Below are 20055 nucleotides of genomic sequence, written 5' to 3' on the forward strand. Positions count from 1 at the left end.
TGGCTTTCTTTTATTGTGTTTCTTTCCCTTACAAAAAAGGGATTGGCATCTGGCATCTAGCTATATGGACATAGTGGGCTTTTCTAGTATCAGGCAGTCTGATACTGAGTTAAGCTTTGCCTTTGACTTGCTATGTAGCCCTTGGGCAAATCTCTGAATTACCCTGCCTGCCCCAGTTTCTTGGTCTGTACTGAGTGGGGGGAGAAGAGTGGGGGGCTTCCCAGGGCGTTCAGAGGATTAATTAACAGCTTGGACATCACTTTGAAGATGGAAAGGACTAAATATTATTAGGCAGCTTCAGCACTTAATATTTCATTACTATAATGGAGTCATACAAAGCACAAATTGTTTTGTCTGTATCACTGATTTGAAACAGATGAAGAATTTATGGCCCAACAAACCAAATGGTTCTCTATTATACACAGAGGTTTATTCTCAGCCAATAGCTAATGGCAAACATTACACCTAATGCTGCTCATAAAAACCTAAGACATTTCCCAGCTCTTCAGAGACAAACTCCTAGCTCTATAAACTTTATTAATCAAATATTGAATTTCACCTAGACGCCATCTCCATAGTTATTTATATGCTATCAGCTGAATAGCAGCAAACTAATCTCCTGTTTTCCGTTGTATTAGCTGCTATGTACAAAAGAACTAATGATTCTATTCCTTGTGCTACATGAGCTAAACACCAAGGTTTGCATACTTATGCACATTAATCATTTGTATCCATCCATCCCTGCCACAGATTGAAAATGCAGGCAGGCTCTATTTCCCAATGGCTCATGGAGACTCATGAAAAAGGAACTTAACAGATCTCACTGCAAAGTGTTCTTAATGTTCTAACAGTAAAAGAGAATTAGCCTCCTCGCTGCATGTGGTGGTACATGCATGCATACACACATTCTGTTCCGGCTCCAACATCACAGCTCAACTAGACAAGCGTTGGTGCAAACAGCCACCTGCTAGCTTAAGTAATCACCTTGGCTACTGGGGGCAGCAGTGAATGATGCTGGTTTCTCACTCTTTAGACAAGTTCCAAATCATCTAAAATACACATTGTGAATGGAGAGCAGTCTCAGGGAGCAGAGACCCCATGTGAATGGAATGACAGGACTCACACAATAGGGCACTGAACCTTCAAATGCCAGCACTCTCCTGTTTATGATTCGCGTTCAGAGTCCCCTGAGTATCTGACAAAGTGAATAAACAACTGTCCATTCCCTCTGTGCTCACTGTGCTTTTCCACGTGTGGGGATGTGTTTCCATTTCACTGGGCTATTGATTCTCCCAGTGCTGAATGAAAAAAATGAACTCCAGCCACAGGACTCAATCAGCAGCTAATCACGGGCACAGACAACACATGGCTCCCCAGGCCAACTCCTATGGCTGACGCTGCCTTCTTTAATGTGATATGGGTAGAGCGAGCAGGTATCCATACCATAGGTTTGAGGTGTGTCAATAAAAATGGAACAAATGAATGTATTGGCATTAGCAGCAGTGAGAAAGAGGCCTGCTGCAGCATTGAGGCAGAAATCTTGTGAAAACGAGATTCCTCAGGAAAAGCCCAGTATTTGCTGATCATAGCTGAAATGGGAATGGGCCAGAATGGCCTTTTATGGTGTCATTTTGAGGGCTTTTGCTTCCAAACCCAGCCAGAAACAACTACCCATGCTTATCTCTTGTTTGGTTTAAGTGGGGCACACTCTTCTGGAAGGGAGCGTACACATGGCAGATTTACACTGGTGTAGATTACACTGCTGTCTGGAGCAGACAAACAGATGGGTCTCCCAGAGTATCTGCAGAAATAGATGCTGCTACAGGGCTTTGGTGTGGGAGCTGGTAATAATAGCCTGGCTGCACCGAGCAAAGTACATGTGCTGGGTGACATTTGGCTAGAGCTATAGGCAGATGACCTTTGCACAGGAGTGTAGTTACCCCTTTCTTTTGATGAGATAATTTACCCCAGGCAGAGAATACTGAGTTGTACTGGGTTAAGGCACTTACAGGGCTGTATCACTTTTTTAATGTAGTTGGAGCTCACCAGGAGTGACCTAATTTTTAGTGCCAGTGTCTCAGCTTTCCTGTGGATGAGACTACAATCCTGTCATAGATCAAAGCAAAACTTCATCAAAATGCTTCCAGTAATCTCCTGACCTTCTGAAACTTTGCTAATTATAACCCATTCTTCTTTCCTCTGTGTTCAGGAGCTCCATGTTGTTGCTTTCCTCCAAAGTGAAAACATTTTGACGATGCAAATCATGTAATCCTACCACTTAAAGACTCCATTGGTCCATAACAAAGCATGTGCTATTTGGATGCCCTGTGGGCTTAAGTACCAAGCACATTTGACCTAAAAACCAGAAATCAGGCTCCTATTTTATTGGCTGTGATCAGACAGCTGCCAAAGGGACAGTAACTTTTCACTATGCAGCCCGATTTCTTATCTGACTTGACACTGAGTGGCAGGAGTGAGAATCTCGCTGTTCAGTTGTAAAATCCTGGTGCTAATGTGAAAATCCAGCCAGTTGCTGAACTCTATTCAAAGAAGAAAACTAGGTAAGAAAAGGTCTGCTTTTTTAGTTAATGAAATGTTCTCCTTTCGTTGTTGCTTGCTCTCTAGATGACTAACGTGACCAAGGAGCACTGCCTGGAAATCATCAATCAGTTTGAACCATGTCTGGAAAACAAGAAGCAGGAGGCCCTGGGAATTGACGGTAAGTTGGTTCTTGCTGCTGCAGAAAAAGGCCATCACCTTTAGAGAGAGGTTTTCTAAATCCTAGAAAACCTCTTCTCTGAGTAGTGTATAGTGTATCCCATTATTCAAGGGATGCATCCTATGCTGTTCTATTACTGTTATTGGCAAAGCTGGGCTTTTCAAAGGAGGGTGAGAGAGGAACCCACAGGGAATCTTTGAAAGGGATAAATGATAACCAGGTCTGTCATTAAGAGTTTATGGGAGTTGGGGCATGTCTCAACCATTTGTGCCTCTGAAGTAACGCTCCCCAGACCCTGTTGATCTGCATGGACTTTGGGCCCTGGCTTTCCCAGGCTTTCTTGGAACTCTGGTTTCTTGAACTTTTGGCACTGAACTCTGCATCATGCCCTCATTTACACTAGAGCCAAGTGAGGGCAGCTGGTCAGATGCTGCCATGTTGATTTGCTCGTGTTGTATATTTGCTGAGCACTGATACCAGAGAATCCAGTCTGTTGACTTGACTTCTTGGTAACTGGACTAATCAGACTAATCTTTTCAGAGTCTGAGCTTTGAGACCAACTGCATTCATTTTATCACGTAGTCTGTCCTTCTGCAAAACAAGCTTGAGATACCTACATTGGATCTAGGAGGTCTGCCTGACCTGGAGTATCCCTGACTATTCACCAGATATTTAAGTAATGCCCTTTACTTCTCACCATCTGACTTTAAGAGGTGTGAGGAGTTATTTGTGCTTTGAAACGACCACAGACATTGGATGTTAAGCTCTATAAGCATTGCTTATGGAGAAGTCAAGCCTCTGAGTAACAGTGTGTGCTTTGCTCATATGCACGAAAGGGTCACCTTGACAAGAAGCACGCAGCTGCATTGTACATAGCTGGTGGCATTGTTGGGCGAGATTTCAGAGCAGCGTTGTTACTCTACCATGAAATAGAAGTCTAACCCAGGAGCCAATCCCTATGTCCTTAACTGAGAAGTTATTGCAGAGGGATTCAGTGTGATTTCTTTATATCTCCTCTCTTAGCTTTATGCATTTTCTCCTGGGGACAAAGGTTGTTACATGTATATTGCAAAAGGGAGAGTTGGAGTTGGGGTTCCAGTTCCTGGGGCTGTGACAGCCAGCCGGCCTATTTGACTGCACCTCAGTCAGTCTGCATCAGTATCTCAACTTGTGAATGAGAATAATAAGGCTAGCTTGTCTTCTTTCCATGAGGTTGTGGAGCTTAGCTCCACTAATCTCTATTAAGTACCTAGTGATCCTGTGGCACGATAGCAGTACAGAGCATCGCTCTTTGTTGTTAATTGTGCGTTGGAAAAAAAAATCCACGCACATTTATCTTATTTGAGTGAGCCTGAGACAGAACAGGCTTTATTTCCCTGCAGCTTCTCATGGGTAGTTGGCTGCAGATCCAAGAACCCACCTGGTATTGACAGAGCACTTGGTCTATCAAAAATGTTGAGAGAAGGTTACTTTTGGGTGACACGTCTAGGAAACACATCTCTGCCTGTTTCTTAATGTGCAGGAGACTGGCAAGGCATATACATCCAAGGCAGGAATTGTAGCTGCAAACTTAATGACTTCTGCAATTCTTTCTACTGTCCTAAACCTCTGTTTTATCCAGATTTTCTTCTATGTCTGGATTCTTAGTGGAATGGAGAAACTGGCGGCAATTGAGTATTTTAGACCATGCCTATCTGAACAAACACCTACATCTTTGGTGTGTGCGTACAATGTTTGGGAGTATGCCTTGCAGGTTGCCCACTTCCAGCTAAATCTAGGAATGGCTAGGCTGCAGTTTGGTGTGTAAGCTCTAGTTATATTTTATTAGGATTGAAGAGAAGTGGAAGGGGATAAATCCCTTTTCTCTCTTGCCCAGGTACTTGAATAAGGGAGCTGTCAAGGGCTATTGTATTTCCAAGCATTCTTATTCCACCACTCTCTTTAATTGGGCCCTTCAGAGAGGCATTAGACCTTCAGGGCTATGGCTCTGGCACTTCTAGGCATCCCACTACCATCTAAATGTTTTTCCAGAATAGGGTAAAGATCCCAACACTTGAGAGAGGCTGGGAGCAGTTGTAAGCCAACCATTTGGGTCACAAGTCCAGAAGAGGTTCATGGCCCCCAAAAGATTGGGAACCACTGCCCTAGAGGGTTGGATCAAATCTATAGGCGGTGGAAGACCAGGGCTGTGGGGGCTTAGCCCCCCAAAACTAATTTTGCAGCAGCCGGTGACAGCAGCAACACCACGGTGCTGCTCAGCGTGCAGCCAGGCCAGTGCCCTATGTGCACTCAGCTCTGCATGGCTGAGGAAGAAGTTAACCATGCATTTGTTGCACTGCACAGAATACGTTAGGAGTTGTAGTTCTCATGCTGACGCATGCCCTCAGCCCCCACAAATAATATTTTCTCCCTCCATCTATGATCAAATCTGTACCCTGAGCAGAGAGGGTGGTTTTCTGTCCTGTGGCACTTATCTGCTAGGAATTGGCGTGAGAGAGTTGGCTTGTCTTATAGAGACACACAGGTACCTCTCACCTTCCCGTTCAGCTCAGTAAAGTGCTAAGTTTGACTATAGCCTTTCCTGAAAGGGTAACAAAACTCCTGAAGTCTTTGTTTCAGGCTCCCGGCATCACATTGATTCATCCATTTTTCCTCATTCGTAGGCTGATCAGCCTGGTTAGTGTTAAGTAATTATGGTAATTTCAGTATTAAACTTCAGCAAGTGCTTGAAAAAACCAACGGCACCAGTTCACGGGGTGCCCTATTAGCTGTGCACCAAACCACTCCTCTGACAGTTGAGTCTTCCAGAATGAGAGAGTGATTAATTTGCTGGGAGCAGCTGATCCTGTTTTCGTTAGTGTGCAAGTCGTCCCATTAATTTTTCATCCTATTTGATCTGGTTTGCCCAGCTGCTTGCTTTGACGCAAACTAGCCATGGCTTGCTGGGGGAGCTCTTTTGATTGTGGTATTCAGATCTTACATGCTGGCCTAATGCCACAGTGCGTTTGTGTCAAGGGCAGGAATTGGGAGTGTATTCATTTAGACTCCTAAGTTGCATCTGTCATACCCCATCAAATAGGGCTAGGTCTTGTAAATAATCTGTGGAAGGGGGCTAACTAGTGTTGTTATGGGGCTTCATGCCTCATTTTTGTTTGAGACCTACTTTCTGGGGGGCATTGTATATGAGTAGAGGTTCTTTGTGGTCAAGGAAAAGTGCAGACAGCATGGTCCCTGCTTGTTGAATGGTGGAGAGTGCCTTGAGGTGTTGCTGTTGGTGGCAGGTTGAGTGTTGGAATTGGAAAAATACCAATTACAAATATGATGGGTTCTACGTTAGCTGTTACCACACAAGAAAGAGATCTGGGAGTCACTGTGGACAGTTCGCTAAAAACATCAGCTCAGTGCTCAGCAGTTGTCAAAAAGGCAAACAAAATTTTAGGGATTATTAAGAAGGAATTGTAAACAAAACAGAAAGCATAATTTTGCCCAGGAATCCTGGTTTTCTGATTTTAAAAAAATTCCAATTTTCAGTTAAAAAAAAAAAAAAAAAAAAAGTAACCCTAAATCCACATTTTTCCATGATTAAAATGAAACATCACTATATACATATATATGTGGTGTTTCATTTAAATTACAGAAAAATGTGGATTTGGAGTTACTTTTTTTTAACTGAAAACTGGCAATTTTTTTTTAAATCAGAGAAAACCAGAATGCATGATGCCCCTTTATAAATCCACAGTGCATCCATACCTTGAATACTGTGCTCAGTTCTGGTCCCCACACCTCAAAAAAAATAGAGAAAACCTAGAGAAGGGCAACAAGGATGATCAGTGGCATAGAAAGGCTTCCATAAGACACGAGACTGAAGAGGCCAGGACTGTTCAGTTTAGAAAGGAGATTGAGCATGGGAGCAAGGGGCACCGCCTCTGAATCAGAACTCCCTAGACCTTAAATGCTGGAGGCTGGAAGTGAGAGAGGAACAATGGAAACAACCCTGGTCATACCCAGTTCACTCTCGCTTACAGAATCCATTCTCTGACACTGTCAAGACATGGCAAGATGGACCTATGGCCTGACCCAGTAAATAGCAGTTCTTACGTATGTTCTCATGTACTTAGGCATTTCCTTCAAACATGTATTTTAGGAGCATCTGATTGCTGTAGCAACAGCAAATTCAGCAGCTGTGCAGGGGATTGGACTAAATGACCCTGGAAGTCTTTCCCACCCTCTAATTCTGCGCTAAGTGGCATGAATGCAAGCCAGGCAAATAATGATTTAAACAGGGCAAGAAGGCAAAATTATTTTGATAATGATCTGTAGCCAACACGCGTGTACTGCGCACACATTCATGTGTGGTCAGAATTGCTAAACAAATATTTTGCTTTCACCATGTACTTAACCCAGCTGTTTGTATGAAAAAGCTTTTTTAATTGGGATGAAGACACTTAGGTTCTGCAAAAATAATTTTAACCTACAGAATGTTATAGGTAATGGGACCCTTTCCTTTAGGTTATGCTGGAATCTGGCACAGTAGAAGCAGACTTCTCTTTAGCCTCTCTGGAGAAAGGCTGTTATTTTCCATTACCTTCCATAGGATCCTTCCACAAGGTTGGGCTGACCCACTAACCCAGCTTAGTTTTAGAACTACCATGCTGCATCCTATAGAGTTGTACAGAAGGAGATGACACAGCTGAATGCAGCTGACAGTCTCTATCAGGACCTCTGTCACATTTTCACAAGTTTTCCTGAGAACTTGCACATTCTGATTTGAAGGTGAAGTTTTGACATCCAAGGGCTTGTCTTTGCACAGTTTGCTGAAATAATTCAGTCGGCATGTCTACACCATGCACAAGTACTAAATGTGCAGTAAAGCTGTTCCTGTGCAGTCCCGGCAGCACGTGGGTCATTTCCAACCCTACTGTGCAGAAGCCTCAGCATCACAGTTAGTGCCTGCTGATGCTATGTTGCCGTAGCAATGAGCTAAGTCATTGTAGCTCGTTGCAACAGCAGTGTAGTGTCTTGTGTAGATGCATCCAGTGTGTCAGGAATTACATTCCAGGGAATTATGCACAGAAAAATTCAAAATTATGCACAATTTTTTTTTTACAAACTAAACTAAATATAACACTATTTGAATCTTCTTTAGCTACTTCTTTAGGTACTTGTGTATGGCAGGGTTGTGTTGGGTGTGCGTGGTGGGGTTTGAAGGTGTGGGTGTGTGTGGGGCTCATGAAGGTGTGTGGGGAGGTTTGTGGGGGTGTGGGTATGGGAGTGTGTGTGATTTATGGGTGGGGGCCACATGCTCCCCTCTGTGCACAGCCCCACCACCACGCTTCCCCCATTCACAGCCCCCCTCTGCCACACACGCCACCCAGGACAGCTCCTGCCACCACACGTACCCCCCTGAGCATAGCTCCTGCCACCACATGCCCCCTTGGCACAGCCCCTGGTGCCAGCAGACCCTCAGGGTGCTCCTGGCCTCAGCAGGCAGAACCCGTGGCAGTGCAGCTCTGGCAAATCCTGGGGGCTACACAGGGTGCCATGGAGCCAGCCCAGTTCAGCCTACTGGCAGTTGCCTTTGGGCCAGACTGGGCTGGTTCTGTGCCAGCACATGAGGCTCATGACACTGCAGGTGGGAACCACATGCAGCTGCAGGTATTCAGCTGCACACGTGTGCTGCCAGGGGCTCTGCCTGCCCTGGCCAGGATGCCGCCGCCAGTGATTTCATGGACATTACAGACATTAGGGCTGGAAGGGACCTTGGGAGATCATCGAGTCCAGCCCCCAACCCAAAGGGCAGGAAGTCAGCTGGGGGCATAGGATCCCAGCAAGAGAAGCATCCAATTTGCTCTCAAAAGTGTTCAATGTAGGTGCTTGAACCACCTCTGATGGCAGGCTGTTCCAGACCTTGGGGGCTTGGACAGTAAAGCAATTCTTCCTTATCTCCAGCCTGAAATGGCCTTGTAGTTGTTTATGACCATTAGACCTCATCATCCCTTGGGGCGCTCTGGTGAACAAATGTTCCCCCAGATCCTGGTGGTCACCCCTGATAAACTTATAGGTAGCCATCAGATCACCCCTGAGCCGCCACTTTTTCAGGCTGAAGAGTCCCATGGCTCTCAGGCTGTCATCGTAAGGTCTGTTTTCCTGACCTCTGATCATGCGCGTGGCTCTTCTCTGCACTCTCTCAAGCTTCTCCACATCTTTTTTTAGTTGTGGAGCCCAAAACTGGACGCATTACTCTAGCTGCGGCCTCACCAAGGCCGAGTACAGGGGGAGAAGGACATCCTGGGATTTGCTTGAGAAGCATCTATGGATGCAAGCCAGCATTTTGGTCACTTTACTAGCCGCAGCATCACACTGCAGGCTTATGTTCATCTTGTGGTCAGTCACGACCCCCAAATCTCTTTCTTCCGTAGTGCTAGCCAGCATAGCACTGCCGAGCCTAAAAGGATGCTGCAGGGTTTTTTTCCCAAGGTGGAGAACCTTGCATTTTTCAGTGTTAAACACCATCAGGTTCTTGTCTGCCCATTTGCTGAGCCTGTCCAGGTCAGCCTGGATCACCTGCCTGTCTTCTGGTGTAGATGCTTTGCCCCAAAGTTTGGTGTCATTGGCTAACTTGGCCAGTCCACTCCTGACTCCAATGTCCACATCATTAATGAAGCTGTTGAACAATATGGGTCCAAGGACAGAGCCTTGAGGGACCCCACTGGTCACAGGGCACCACGGTGATTGACTTCCATCAGTTACTACTTTCTGGGTCTGACCATGGAGTCAATTTCCCAATCAGTGGATCATGGTGGACCCAAGGCCACAGTTGGCCAGTTTCGCCAAGAGGTGATCATGGGATACCAGATCGAAGGCTTTTTGAAGTCAAGATATATGACATCAATCTCTTCCCCCTTGTCCAGGTGAGAGGTCACCTGGTCATAGAGGTTGGTCAAGCAAGACCTACCTGCAACAAACCTGTGCTGGCTATCCCTTAGGATGTTGGCGCCAGCCAGTCCATTAAGGATGGCCTCTTTAATAAACCTTTCTAAGATCTTCCCCGGGATAGAAGTCAGGCTGATGGGCCTATAGTTAGCCGGATCCACTTTCCTCTCTTTCTTGAAGATAGGCACTACATTGGCCTTCTTCCAGTCTTCAGGCACTACACCAGAGCACCAGGAGTTTTGAAAAATCCGTGCCTGGGGCTGAGCTATGATGCCCGCCAGCTCCTTGAGTACCCTGGGGTGTAGATTGTCAGGGCGGGCTGACTTGAAGGTATCCAGCTTCTCAAGATGTTCCTTCAGAAGGTCAGCATTAATGGAGAGCAGGAGATCTCCCTCACCCGGACCTCCCTGTCCCATAGCGGGCATGGGCGTCCCATGAGACTGATGAAAGACTGATGCAAAGTACCCATTTAATAGATTGGCTTTTTCCTGGGCGTCAGTTGTCAGCTGTCCCATCTGGTTCAGCAGGGGTCCAGTGTTGCCCTTGCTTTTCCTCCAGCTCCCCAAATATCTGAAAAAGGACTTTTCATTGTCCTTGATGCTCAAAGCTAGTTGGAGTCCAGTTGCAGCCTTAGCTTTCCTGGTTTGCTCCCTGCAGAACCAGACCAGTGCAGAATAATCCTCCTTGGAGGTGAATCCTGTCCATCATCCTTTGTAGGCCTTTCTTTTTAGCCTCAGGAGGTCTGCTAGGTCCCTGGAGATCCAGGGGGGCTGCTGTGCCCTCTTGCTGCCTTTCCTCTGAGATGGAACAGACTTAGCTTGTGCATTGAGGATCGCTCCCTTGAGGAGCAACCACTCTTCTTGAACTCCCCTCTCCCTGGGCTCATGGTCCCTTTGGGCCTCACTGACAAGCTTCCTGAGCTTGTCAAAGTCAGCTTTCCTGAAGTCAAGGACTTCCGTGTTGCTGACTGACTTGCCAGCTTTACGGCGGATGGTGAAGGTGATCAGCTCGTGGTTGCTGTCACCCAGCTTCTCATCGATCACTAGGTCACCAATTAGGTCATCCCCAGTAGCCAGTACCAGGTCAAGCATTACTTTGCCTCTCGTTGGCCCATAGACTTCTTGAGTCAGGTAGAGGTCATCCACGCTTGAGAGGTAGCTTTGAGGCTGTTCAGATTTTGCTGAGTGATCCTTCCACGAGATGTCCGGGTAATTGAAGTCACCCATGACAACCATGGTCCTGGAGCATGCGGGCTCAGCCAGTTCCTGGGCGAACTCCTGGTCAAGCTCAGGACTTTGAGTGGGAGGTCTGTAGTAGACTCCCACTGTTGTGTCCCCTGTGCCATGTTCCCCATGGGTTTTAACCCAGAGGGTTATGGAGGATGCGCACCGTGGGGTAGGGTGGGGTTTGGCGAGAGGGCTCACACCTACCCACAAACCACACACATACTCCCATGCCCCTCCCCCTTCTCCTGCAGGCAGGTGCTTCCCTTCTCTCTCACCAGCTACACCTTGGGGAATTATGTGGTATTATGCAATTATGTGCGGTCATACATTTTACGAGCAAAATTACACGGGCACATAATTGTGTAATTCCCTGGAGTGTAAGGAATATGTGGGCCTGTTTTTCTGAATTCACTTAGTCCACTCTGGGAATGGATTAAGACAGGTGCTCAACCTCCAGCCCATGGAACAAATGCAGCCTGTAGAGCAATAGCCTGTGGGGTTCCCCATGAGTCAGGAAATTTGGCAGCAGGGGACCAGTGGCCATTAATACTGCCACCCCCCCATGCCAAATTCCCATGCCCTCTCCCCCTGCACAACCAGATGGGGCTGGGCTAAGCCCCCTTCTCCCTGCACAGTTAAAGCATCAGGGCCAAGCCATGTCCCCTTCTCCCTGCACAACTGAACTGGAGCCAAGCTGTGCCCCTTCTCCCTTCACAACTAAATTAGGGCAAGGCCATGCCCCTTCCAACTGCAGGACTGGATTGGGGCTACGCCAAGCCCCTTCCCTGTCATGGGACCAGATTGGTGCCAAGCTGCACCCCCTTCCCCATGCTGATGGGGCCCTGCTGGTCCCACCCCAGGCACCAGATCAGGGCCATGGACCAGATGTGACTCATGGAGGGACCAGGCACTGACCATCCAGCCCACTGGGGAAAAAGGTTGAGCACCACCGAATTTAGATGACCCAGATAAAGACAAATTTATTGTGGAACAGAAGTTCCTACACATGGAGTTATTCCTGAATAGTTACTGTTTTAAATTTATATTCCAAAATGTCTTTGTTGTGGACAAGCCCTAAGATGATCTCTCTGTGTGTGTGTGTGTGTGTGTGTGTGTGTGTGTGTGTGTGTGCGTGCGTGTGCGCGCGCGCATTTATTTATTTGATATGCTGCCCTTCCCAACAAGATATACAGATATCTTTGGAAAAAATCCATTGGGAAACAAACATGTAAATATTTGAGTTTGGTCCCTGGTGGAAATCCATACATTTCAGCTTTCTTGTTGCCTTTGGTTTTAGCAAAGGGGAGTTGCAGGGTTGAATGTGTGTTTACTTTTGGTCTGGCCTTAGGTGGGCAGACTGGGCTTATTTTGGCTTCAGTTGTGCAAGTCTGGACATGCCGGGGGCTGCACCCGGGTTCAAATCAATTGCCAGAGCTCTGTAGCAAGCCTGGCATCATGGCCCTTATTCAGCACAACTCTTAAGTGTTGTGCTTATAGGACTGTTTTGGTTTAGGGCCCTTCCTAGCAGCGAGTGCATTAAGTTGAGGTCAAAGTAGTCTAGAACTGCTCAGCCTTTAACTCTAGCAGTTTTGGTTGCAGCCTACATTTAACAGCTCAGGTTTTAATATGTACTTAATTAAAGCCCAAAATTGGATTGTGAAGCCTGTGAGAACCTTCCTAAAGAGGCTTTTTGCAGTAATTTGTGCCCGAGTTCATTGCAGCTTGAAGGCCAATATTGCAAGACTGATTCAGAGAGTTGTGGTTTGATTTTTTTTTTTCCCCTCTCCATGCGTAGCTCTAGTGAAACAATACATCAATCTGTCACTGAGTTAGAGAAGTGAGCACTCTAATGCATTTAGGAGCTTGGCAACGTCTTTATATAGACACTGCTTTGTTTATGGAATAATGAGCAAGATGCCAGGGGAATGATTGTAACAAAGCTGAGATCCCAGTGAATAAAGGCATCAATACTGTCAACAGCTGTTAAGACCCAAAAGGAATGAAGAACTTCAAGTTTTCAGTGGAAATGAATGAAAAGGTTTTATAGGACACTTGGGATGGAAGCTGAGGTTCAGTATGTCAGTGTGTCCTGGGTGCATGAGTGAGGAGAGGTGTGTCGAAATGGGGGTGGCTATGCATACGTACAGGCCCCCATTGAACACATGGGCAGCACTTCCTCAACTGCAGGGAAAAATAAGCTTTCCCTGACTTCCCCCCCGCATCCTCCACTCAAGCTCCCTAATTCTGAAAAAGTACGATCTTCTGGTGCCAAGTCCTTCAAGGTGAGGAGTCTGCTCCATCAGCAAAGAGTCTGCCACTTTTCAAAATGAATTCTTCATCTGCCATGTCTGAGCATCACCCTGAAGAGTGGCACTATGCCAGGTCTACAATACATGTGTGCATGAAGACGGTGCTTAGGTGAATTCAAAGTAATATTGCTTACCAGAGCCCTCATACAGGAGGTCAGATCCAGGAACCAGGACACAGCCAAACCAGCTAGGCTAAGGATCTCCAGGGAGTTGAAGGAGAGAGGAGAAATTTCCTCTTTTCAGGCTGGACATGGCACTAGAGCTTGTCTATATTTAAGACCATACCCCAGGCAGCTCTTCTACTCCTTCCCATGTTGGGGAATGGCAAAGTTATGCACATAGTCATAGGTTTACTAGCCAGAAAGCCCCTCTCACCACTGTGGTGGAAGTGCAAGTGGCACCAGTGAGAAAAACCATGTATCCTATGGCAAAAAGACTTGGAACTTTTACCTCTGTCCTTATGCACAGAATGCAAATGGATTTTATTGAGTTTGGACAAATGTATGCTCCCTGACCGCCGTCTTCTAGCTATTGCTTCTGGCCTGCAATGTGCTTTCAGTAAGGAATGCCTGACTGGGGGCTGCTGATGGTGCCAGATATTTTGCCATGTGGGATTATGTCCACTTGAGGTAAGGATAGGATGCCTGTCCCTCAAACTTGTGGCCATGCAGGGAAATGTAGACGACAACCAGGAGAGATTCCAAGCTTTTGGCTGCCTTTCCCTTTAAACAGGACAACAGTACTTCCACAAACCATCTCCCACAGGCTATGTGACAGTGTGTTCTCTTTGCTTGGGTACGTGTGTGGAGGGTTGTATATGGGCTTCAAGGTGAATGTAAAGATGCATTTCAGGGCTGGTTGCCAGGAAGGTTACAGCAACAAAATTGACAAATCTGTCACAGCCCAAGTACAGACACAAAGTCAAACGGCAGCACCAGCAGTTGTGAAGATTAGAAAATATCCAGACCAAACAGAGCAGCAGGGAACTGAGCAGATTTAGAAGTTTTCACTGAAAAGTAAAAGGAATATTGGGGCAGAGTGATGGCTTGCAGATGTGCAGCAAGCCCTCCTGGGTCTGGGCCCAGGTTTGTTAGCCACAAGAACTTGAGGATGAGTTTGCCAAAGAGCGACAAGCCCCTTCCCCAGATGCACAGTGGAGAATAGTGTCAGTTTGTGAAAACGCCAGGTGGCCCCTGTGAGGTTCAGATTCCTGAAACATCAGTAGTTAAGATCTCTGTAACTCCAAGTTGCGCTGCCTGTCACTTCTCAATCCAGTACCTTAGCTAGAGAAACTGAGGCCACTGAATTTCTGTAGATCCATCTCGGTAGCTTAGTAGAAGGCAGAAAATGATTGGTGCACATACTGAAGGTTACTTACCTGCTTATTGAGTCTTATGGATGCTGAGAGAGAGCCAATGACAGAAACTAATCTTAGAGTTTGGGAGGAGATCATTTGGGTTAGTTTTGTAAATGGAGCCAGACTCGTTTGATGTAGCTTCTGGTTTTGTTGCAGGAGTTTTGTCTAGCTACATGTAAGTTCAGTCTAAGTTCAAACCTTCTCTTCACCTGGCAGCAATTTTTTTTTGTATTAAAGTAGCGCTTTGGGTCCAGGGCTTTATGACATTAGGTGAAAAAAAACAACCTGTAGGCTTCTGGTGCTGTAGGTGCTGTGCACACATGTCACAGGAAGATGATCTTTGCTCACAAGAGTTTTGTAATACGTGCTTAGAGGTAGCAGCTTACCTGGGCAGGATCAGAGCCAGTGACCTGTGGGAGAATTACTCTCCAACCTGATTCCAGTCCTTTTATATGCTGTCACTCCAGCATAGCTTTAGTATCCGTACATTCCACTTTTGCTGCTGAATTTTCTCATGGTATTCAAGGCATGTCTTTCAGGACATCTGAAATAGATTTGGTAATATTTTTTTTTGGATTATATAGTTGAGACAGACTATATACAAGCTTTTGAGCACAAATTGCCCTTCCTCAGGTCTGTATAATTCAGGGGTGTCAAACTAATTCAGCCCTGTGAGCTAGATGAGGATTTCTGGGCCAGATCTGGCCATGCCAGAGTCAGTAGGCAGGGCTGGTCCAGTGGGGCACCGCATGCTGCACACTTCCCATGCTGGCCCCCTGTGCCACAGGCAGCATGTGCCAGTCCCACTTCTGGACTTGTGCTGCAGGCACATGGGCTGTACCTGGCATGGCAAACACTGCCTGTGGCCCAGGGGCCTAGCATGGGGTGGGGTGTGCACTGCTTGTGGCACCCCACAAGACTGACTCTGAGCACTGGTTCTGGTGGGGCGCTACATGCAGCATACACAGCATATGAGCAGACCTTGTCCTGTGGGCACTACTCATAGTTCAAGGGGCCAGCACAGGGTGTATGCTGCATGTAGTGCCCCACCAGATAGCCCTGCACAGTGGCTGTGGCAGATCCTGATCCAGACTACCCCAAAGCCAGTGGGCAGGATTGGTTTGGCACAGGTGCTGCATGCAGCTCACATTGCAGACTGACTCCCTGTGCTGCAAGCAGTGCCCGTGGCACCAGGTCCTACCCTTGTGTCAGACCAGCCCCATATGTGGCATGTGGGGTCAGTCTGAGACCCATGAGCAAGATCATTCAGCCCCATGGGCTGGACACCCCAGATATAGTTGGCTCAATAAAAAACATTACCAAACAAATCCTGCTTCTCCCTGCTTTTCTGATTGTTTTATTTTTATTTATTTATTTCAGTAAATAAAACAACCGTTTATCCATGATATATCAAAAGCAGAAATTGATCTGTGTTTACCATAAATACACAGGCCTCTCCCTGGTAGACATTACACTTAAAGTGTGATTAACCAGTTAATGAGGTGATAAAATGGGGAATAAGCCACAAAGTTATTACACAAAATATGTGTAAAACTTTGTGGCCGTTTCCCATCCCACCTTAAACTGAGTGTTTGGGCAGTGCTGATCAACCAGCTGATCAGTGCTTTCAGCCTTGGAAGTGTGTTGGAGCCCTTCTCTCTGGTGTGCTCCCATGGCTGGGAGCTCTGGTCAGCTGATTGGCACTCCCAGCCGCAGATCCCTTGGCTCTGGCATGCTCCCATGGCTGGAAGTGTCAGCGGATCAGTGCTCGCAGCTGCAGGAGTGCATCAGAGCCCTTGGTTTCAGTGCAGTCCCCTTGCTGGGAGTGTCAGCTGACTGGCACAGTGGGAGGACTGGGCACCTGGCTTGCTACTTTCCAGTGCAGGGGGAACCTGAGATCATGGTTCCAGACTCCCCCTTTACCAGCAATAGGGTGCAATTGGGATCTGATTCCCGATCCCACAATTGCACCACTGCTGTGCACACCTTTTATTGAATGTCTGTCAGTAGCCATAGTGTTCACTTACATGAACAATATTTGGGGTGAAGAGAAGTGCAACCAGTGTACACCCTGCCAGGACTATCCATCATTTTGAGACAAATTCTATCATGCCACTGACATGCCAGAAAAAAATCCCACTGAGAAATTGATTCATGCTGTTGATGAATCAGATGTTGACATTTGTGAGGTCTATACCCTTTTTTCTTTGCCTTCTTCTTTGGTCAACACTTGATGTACTATAGTTGCTGCTGGAATATGAATACAGTTGTTACACCTACAATCAGAACCTTAGATTTCTCATTACCCAAATCAGTCACTTAAACACATATTACCAAATGAACTGAAATTTTGCTCTGCCCGTAGAATTAGAATTAGCTTCCACCAAAGGAGTCTCTGTTTTGATGAGGGGAAGTAAGTCATTTTTCTCATGGTAAGTGGCTTTTTGGGGCGTTGATAAATTTTTGTGCAATTCTTCCAGTTCTGCAAGGCTGGGCTAGCAGAGTAGTAATATACCAGTTGTTCATTCCCCAAATGATTATTATAAAAGGAGATGGATTATACAGGAAATTTCATTCTTAGAATGTTTGAAGCGATGCATTTTTAACACTTAATATTACCTCAGTGTACAACCCGGGTTATATTGTTATAAAATGGATAATCTGTGATCACAGCATGTTTATTTAGAAATGTCTTCCCCTTCCGCCTTCCTGGCTTCAGATCAGTCTAGCCATCTTGATATGGTAGGTAGTATGAGTTGCTTATCATTTGCAGTATGAAAAAGCAGAAAAACTGGACTTGATATGTACATTGTAACGGTGTTGAATGTTACCAGCATACAAAGGAGTTTTGATCTAATTTTGCTTATTTCAAGTGTGGAACATGTTGATTATTTATCATGTGTTCCCAATTATCATGGACAAGGAGAGAAATATTTGTACAACGCTCTTCATTTATTTTTCTTGGTAAATTATAAATAAATATTTGTTTGAATCCTAATTACAGCAGCTTGCTATCAGCCTGAATGCTAAGTCAGTAAGTCATGGAAATAAAGTGTGTTTTGAGGCCTCATGGGGGAATTTTCATATCATTTTGGGCCACTTTGGGAAGACTGAGAAAATGTGGCAGCTGGCAGCTTCCTGGTGAACAAACTTACCAATAAACTCTCATCAAAAGGCAAACAAAGCAGCAAGGGGGCAAGTGCATGGGAAGGAAGCTGTTTTAACACAACATGTAATTAGGCAGTGGAACTCATCACCACAGGACAGCTGGTTTGTTTGGCCGTATCTTTTAGTGAACAAACTGTATAGTTGGGTGAGATGTTAGACAAGCTTTTGGGCACAAAGCAGCCTTCTTCAGGTCTGAGAGAGAAGCCGATGCAGCCTAAGATAACTAACAGGCAGAACAAATACTTTTGTTTAACTCCGTTATGTAAATGAAATAATCACTTGAAGAGGAGAAGAGGGCAGTAAATCTGTTGAGCAAAGGAAAGTTGTTAAAGGTAGGTACAGAACAGCTCAGAGCAATGCATTCTGGTGTTAGACTCTGGTGTGCATGTGTTTTGATCTTCTGCCCCTCCAGGCTTCACCAATTACATGCGGAGCCCTTCAGGGGATATCTTCAACCCAGAACACTACCAGGTGAATCAGGACATGTCTCATCCGTTAAGCCACTACTTCATCACCTCTTCACATAACACCTACCTCATGGGGGATCAGCTGATGTCTCAGTCCAGAGTGGACATGTACTCCTGGGTGCTGCAGTCCGGCTGTCGCTGTGTGGAAGGTAAAGTTCAACAGGGAATAGTTGTGTGGTGACTGGGAAGCTCTGGAGTTTGTGTTATCTCATCTCTGAAGGGAAGGCTCATGACTGCTGAATGGAGGGAAAGGCTTAACATACAGTCCAGCGAAATAAGGTTGCAGTTACATCCCTAATCTTGGCCTCATTGCTACAATGTTTTCCAGAATACAGGGATAAGAAAGAGGAAGAGAAAAGTGTTGTTCATTCTTGCAAAAAGTTGGAATTTATCTTATGAAGGAGAAGAGAAAAGTTTTCATCTATCAGAGGCCATTGGTATACACACGTACCAGGGTTTTGCGAATGTGTTGCTAAGTGGGAGAGATTCGGATGGCTAGCTGCACTCTGAATGAAAAAGGGGTCTTGTTGTGGAAAATGTTGACTGTTTCTAAGCCTTTATCTATGCTGGGAAATACGTCCCAGAGTCTGCTGCTCTGGAGTCCACAATCTCCAAAAGATCGTTATTGCAGGCTGAGCAGGTTGAGGCCCATGAAAGTGGTTGCATGTACTCAGAGCAATGAAGTAACAAGTGGAAATGTAGATGTAAGCAAGTATAAGGATGGGAGAGTTCACAGGAGGGTGAGATGTTGGCTTTGGTGTTGTCCTAAAGAGCTCAGCTAACATCTCTGTTTCTTATCATTTTGAATCCAAATGGGAGTTTTATGCTTTAGTGCTGTATCTTTTCACATGAAGATACAACTCCTGCATGCTCATAAAAGAACATCCTTCTTGCTTGAAGCTTTTTCAGCCAGTGCTTTCTGAGTCATCTGTTCACAACGGAGCTTCATGGCCAACAAGTGCCTGCAGAGGAAAGCTGTTGAGCCAAGTGCAAGGAGACGCACATAGGGGTTGGCACAAACCCATGCTAGGCAGGCATTGAAGCTGGAGCACCACAGGAAGCTGCAGGTTTTGGGCATTTTTCCCAGCATGGTAGCTCAGAGTCACTCATGGCAGGAAAAAGTTTGCATAAAGGGTGATTGTGCTGTTACAAAGTGAAATCAGTGCCACATACCAGGAAAACCTCCACCTTTCCTCTCTGTGGGAATGATTCTGGCTGAGATCTGTCTGTTTATGCTCTGATACTGAGTTCTCAGCTTAAATGAGAGTTTTGTTTCTCCTTCACAGTTGACTGCTGGGATGGGCCAGATGGCGAACCAATTGTCCACCACGGATACACCCTGACCTCCAAGATACTCTTCAAAGATGTGATTGAAACCATCAACAAATACGCCTTCATCAAGAATGAGTATGTATCCATCCTTTCTACTCCCCCCTGGCATCTCCCAATTGATCCATGATATGCTGGAACGGCTGTTTAGGCAGATCCTATGCAGAGGCAGTGACATCCAAAGCTGACCTAGTTCTGCATAAGCCAGACAAGCATTCATATGTTGATTTACTGCAGGGAGAACTCGGGCACAGAAGTAATAAGGCGAGGATGATTGAGGGAGGCGGGAATCAGTAGATTGCCGTGCGTCTGTACTTGTTCTCATCTCTGAAAGACAGAGAGTCTAACATTTTCTGACAATGAGTATTATTAGCAGATAGCTGACAGCTCAGCCACGTGGCTCTGAGTGTGCATGGCACCAAGGTCACTGTCGAGCACTTGGCTCCAGCCCATGCCCAGAAGACAGAGGCTAGCCAGGCAGCAAAGGTTTAGGGGGAAGGAGCAGCTCAGGTGCAGGAGGCACAGCCTGTTCAAGGGAAATGGTGTT

The 20055-nt window shown here is 46.1% G+C and overlaps 1 protein-coding gene across 2 annotated transcripts in view; it reads left to right on the forward strand.

Annotated features, from left to right (window-relative positions):
- Window positions 1-20055, forward strand: part of PLCH2 (phospholipase C eta 2) — a 362294-nt gene that overhangs the window by 285642 nt on the left and 56597 nt on the right. For both annotated transcript variants that reach the window (XM_090024087.1, XM_090024086.1), the window contains 3 exons: window positions 2626-2719; window positions 18125-18328; window positions 19466-19586. In XM_090024087.1, coding sequence (XP_089880213.1) covers window positions 2626-2719; window positions 18125-18328; window positions 19466-19586 — 419 coding nt within the window. The remainder of the gene's footprint in view (window positions 1-2625; window positions 2720-18124; window positions 18329-19465; window positions 19587-20055) is intronic.

Source organism: Crocodylus siamensis, chromosome 12 (genome assembly GCF_052110815.1).
Source record: "Crocodylus siamensis isolate JL-2025a chromosome 12, ASM5211081v1, whole genome shotgun sequence".
Classification (NCBI taxonomy): domain Eukaryota; kingdom Metazoa; phylum Chordata; order Crocodylia; family Crocodylidae; genus Crocodylus; species Crocodylus siamensis.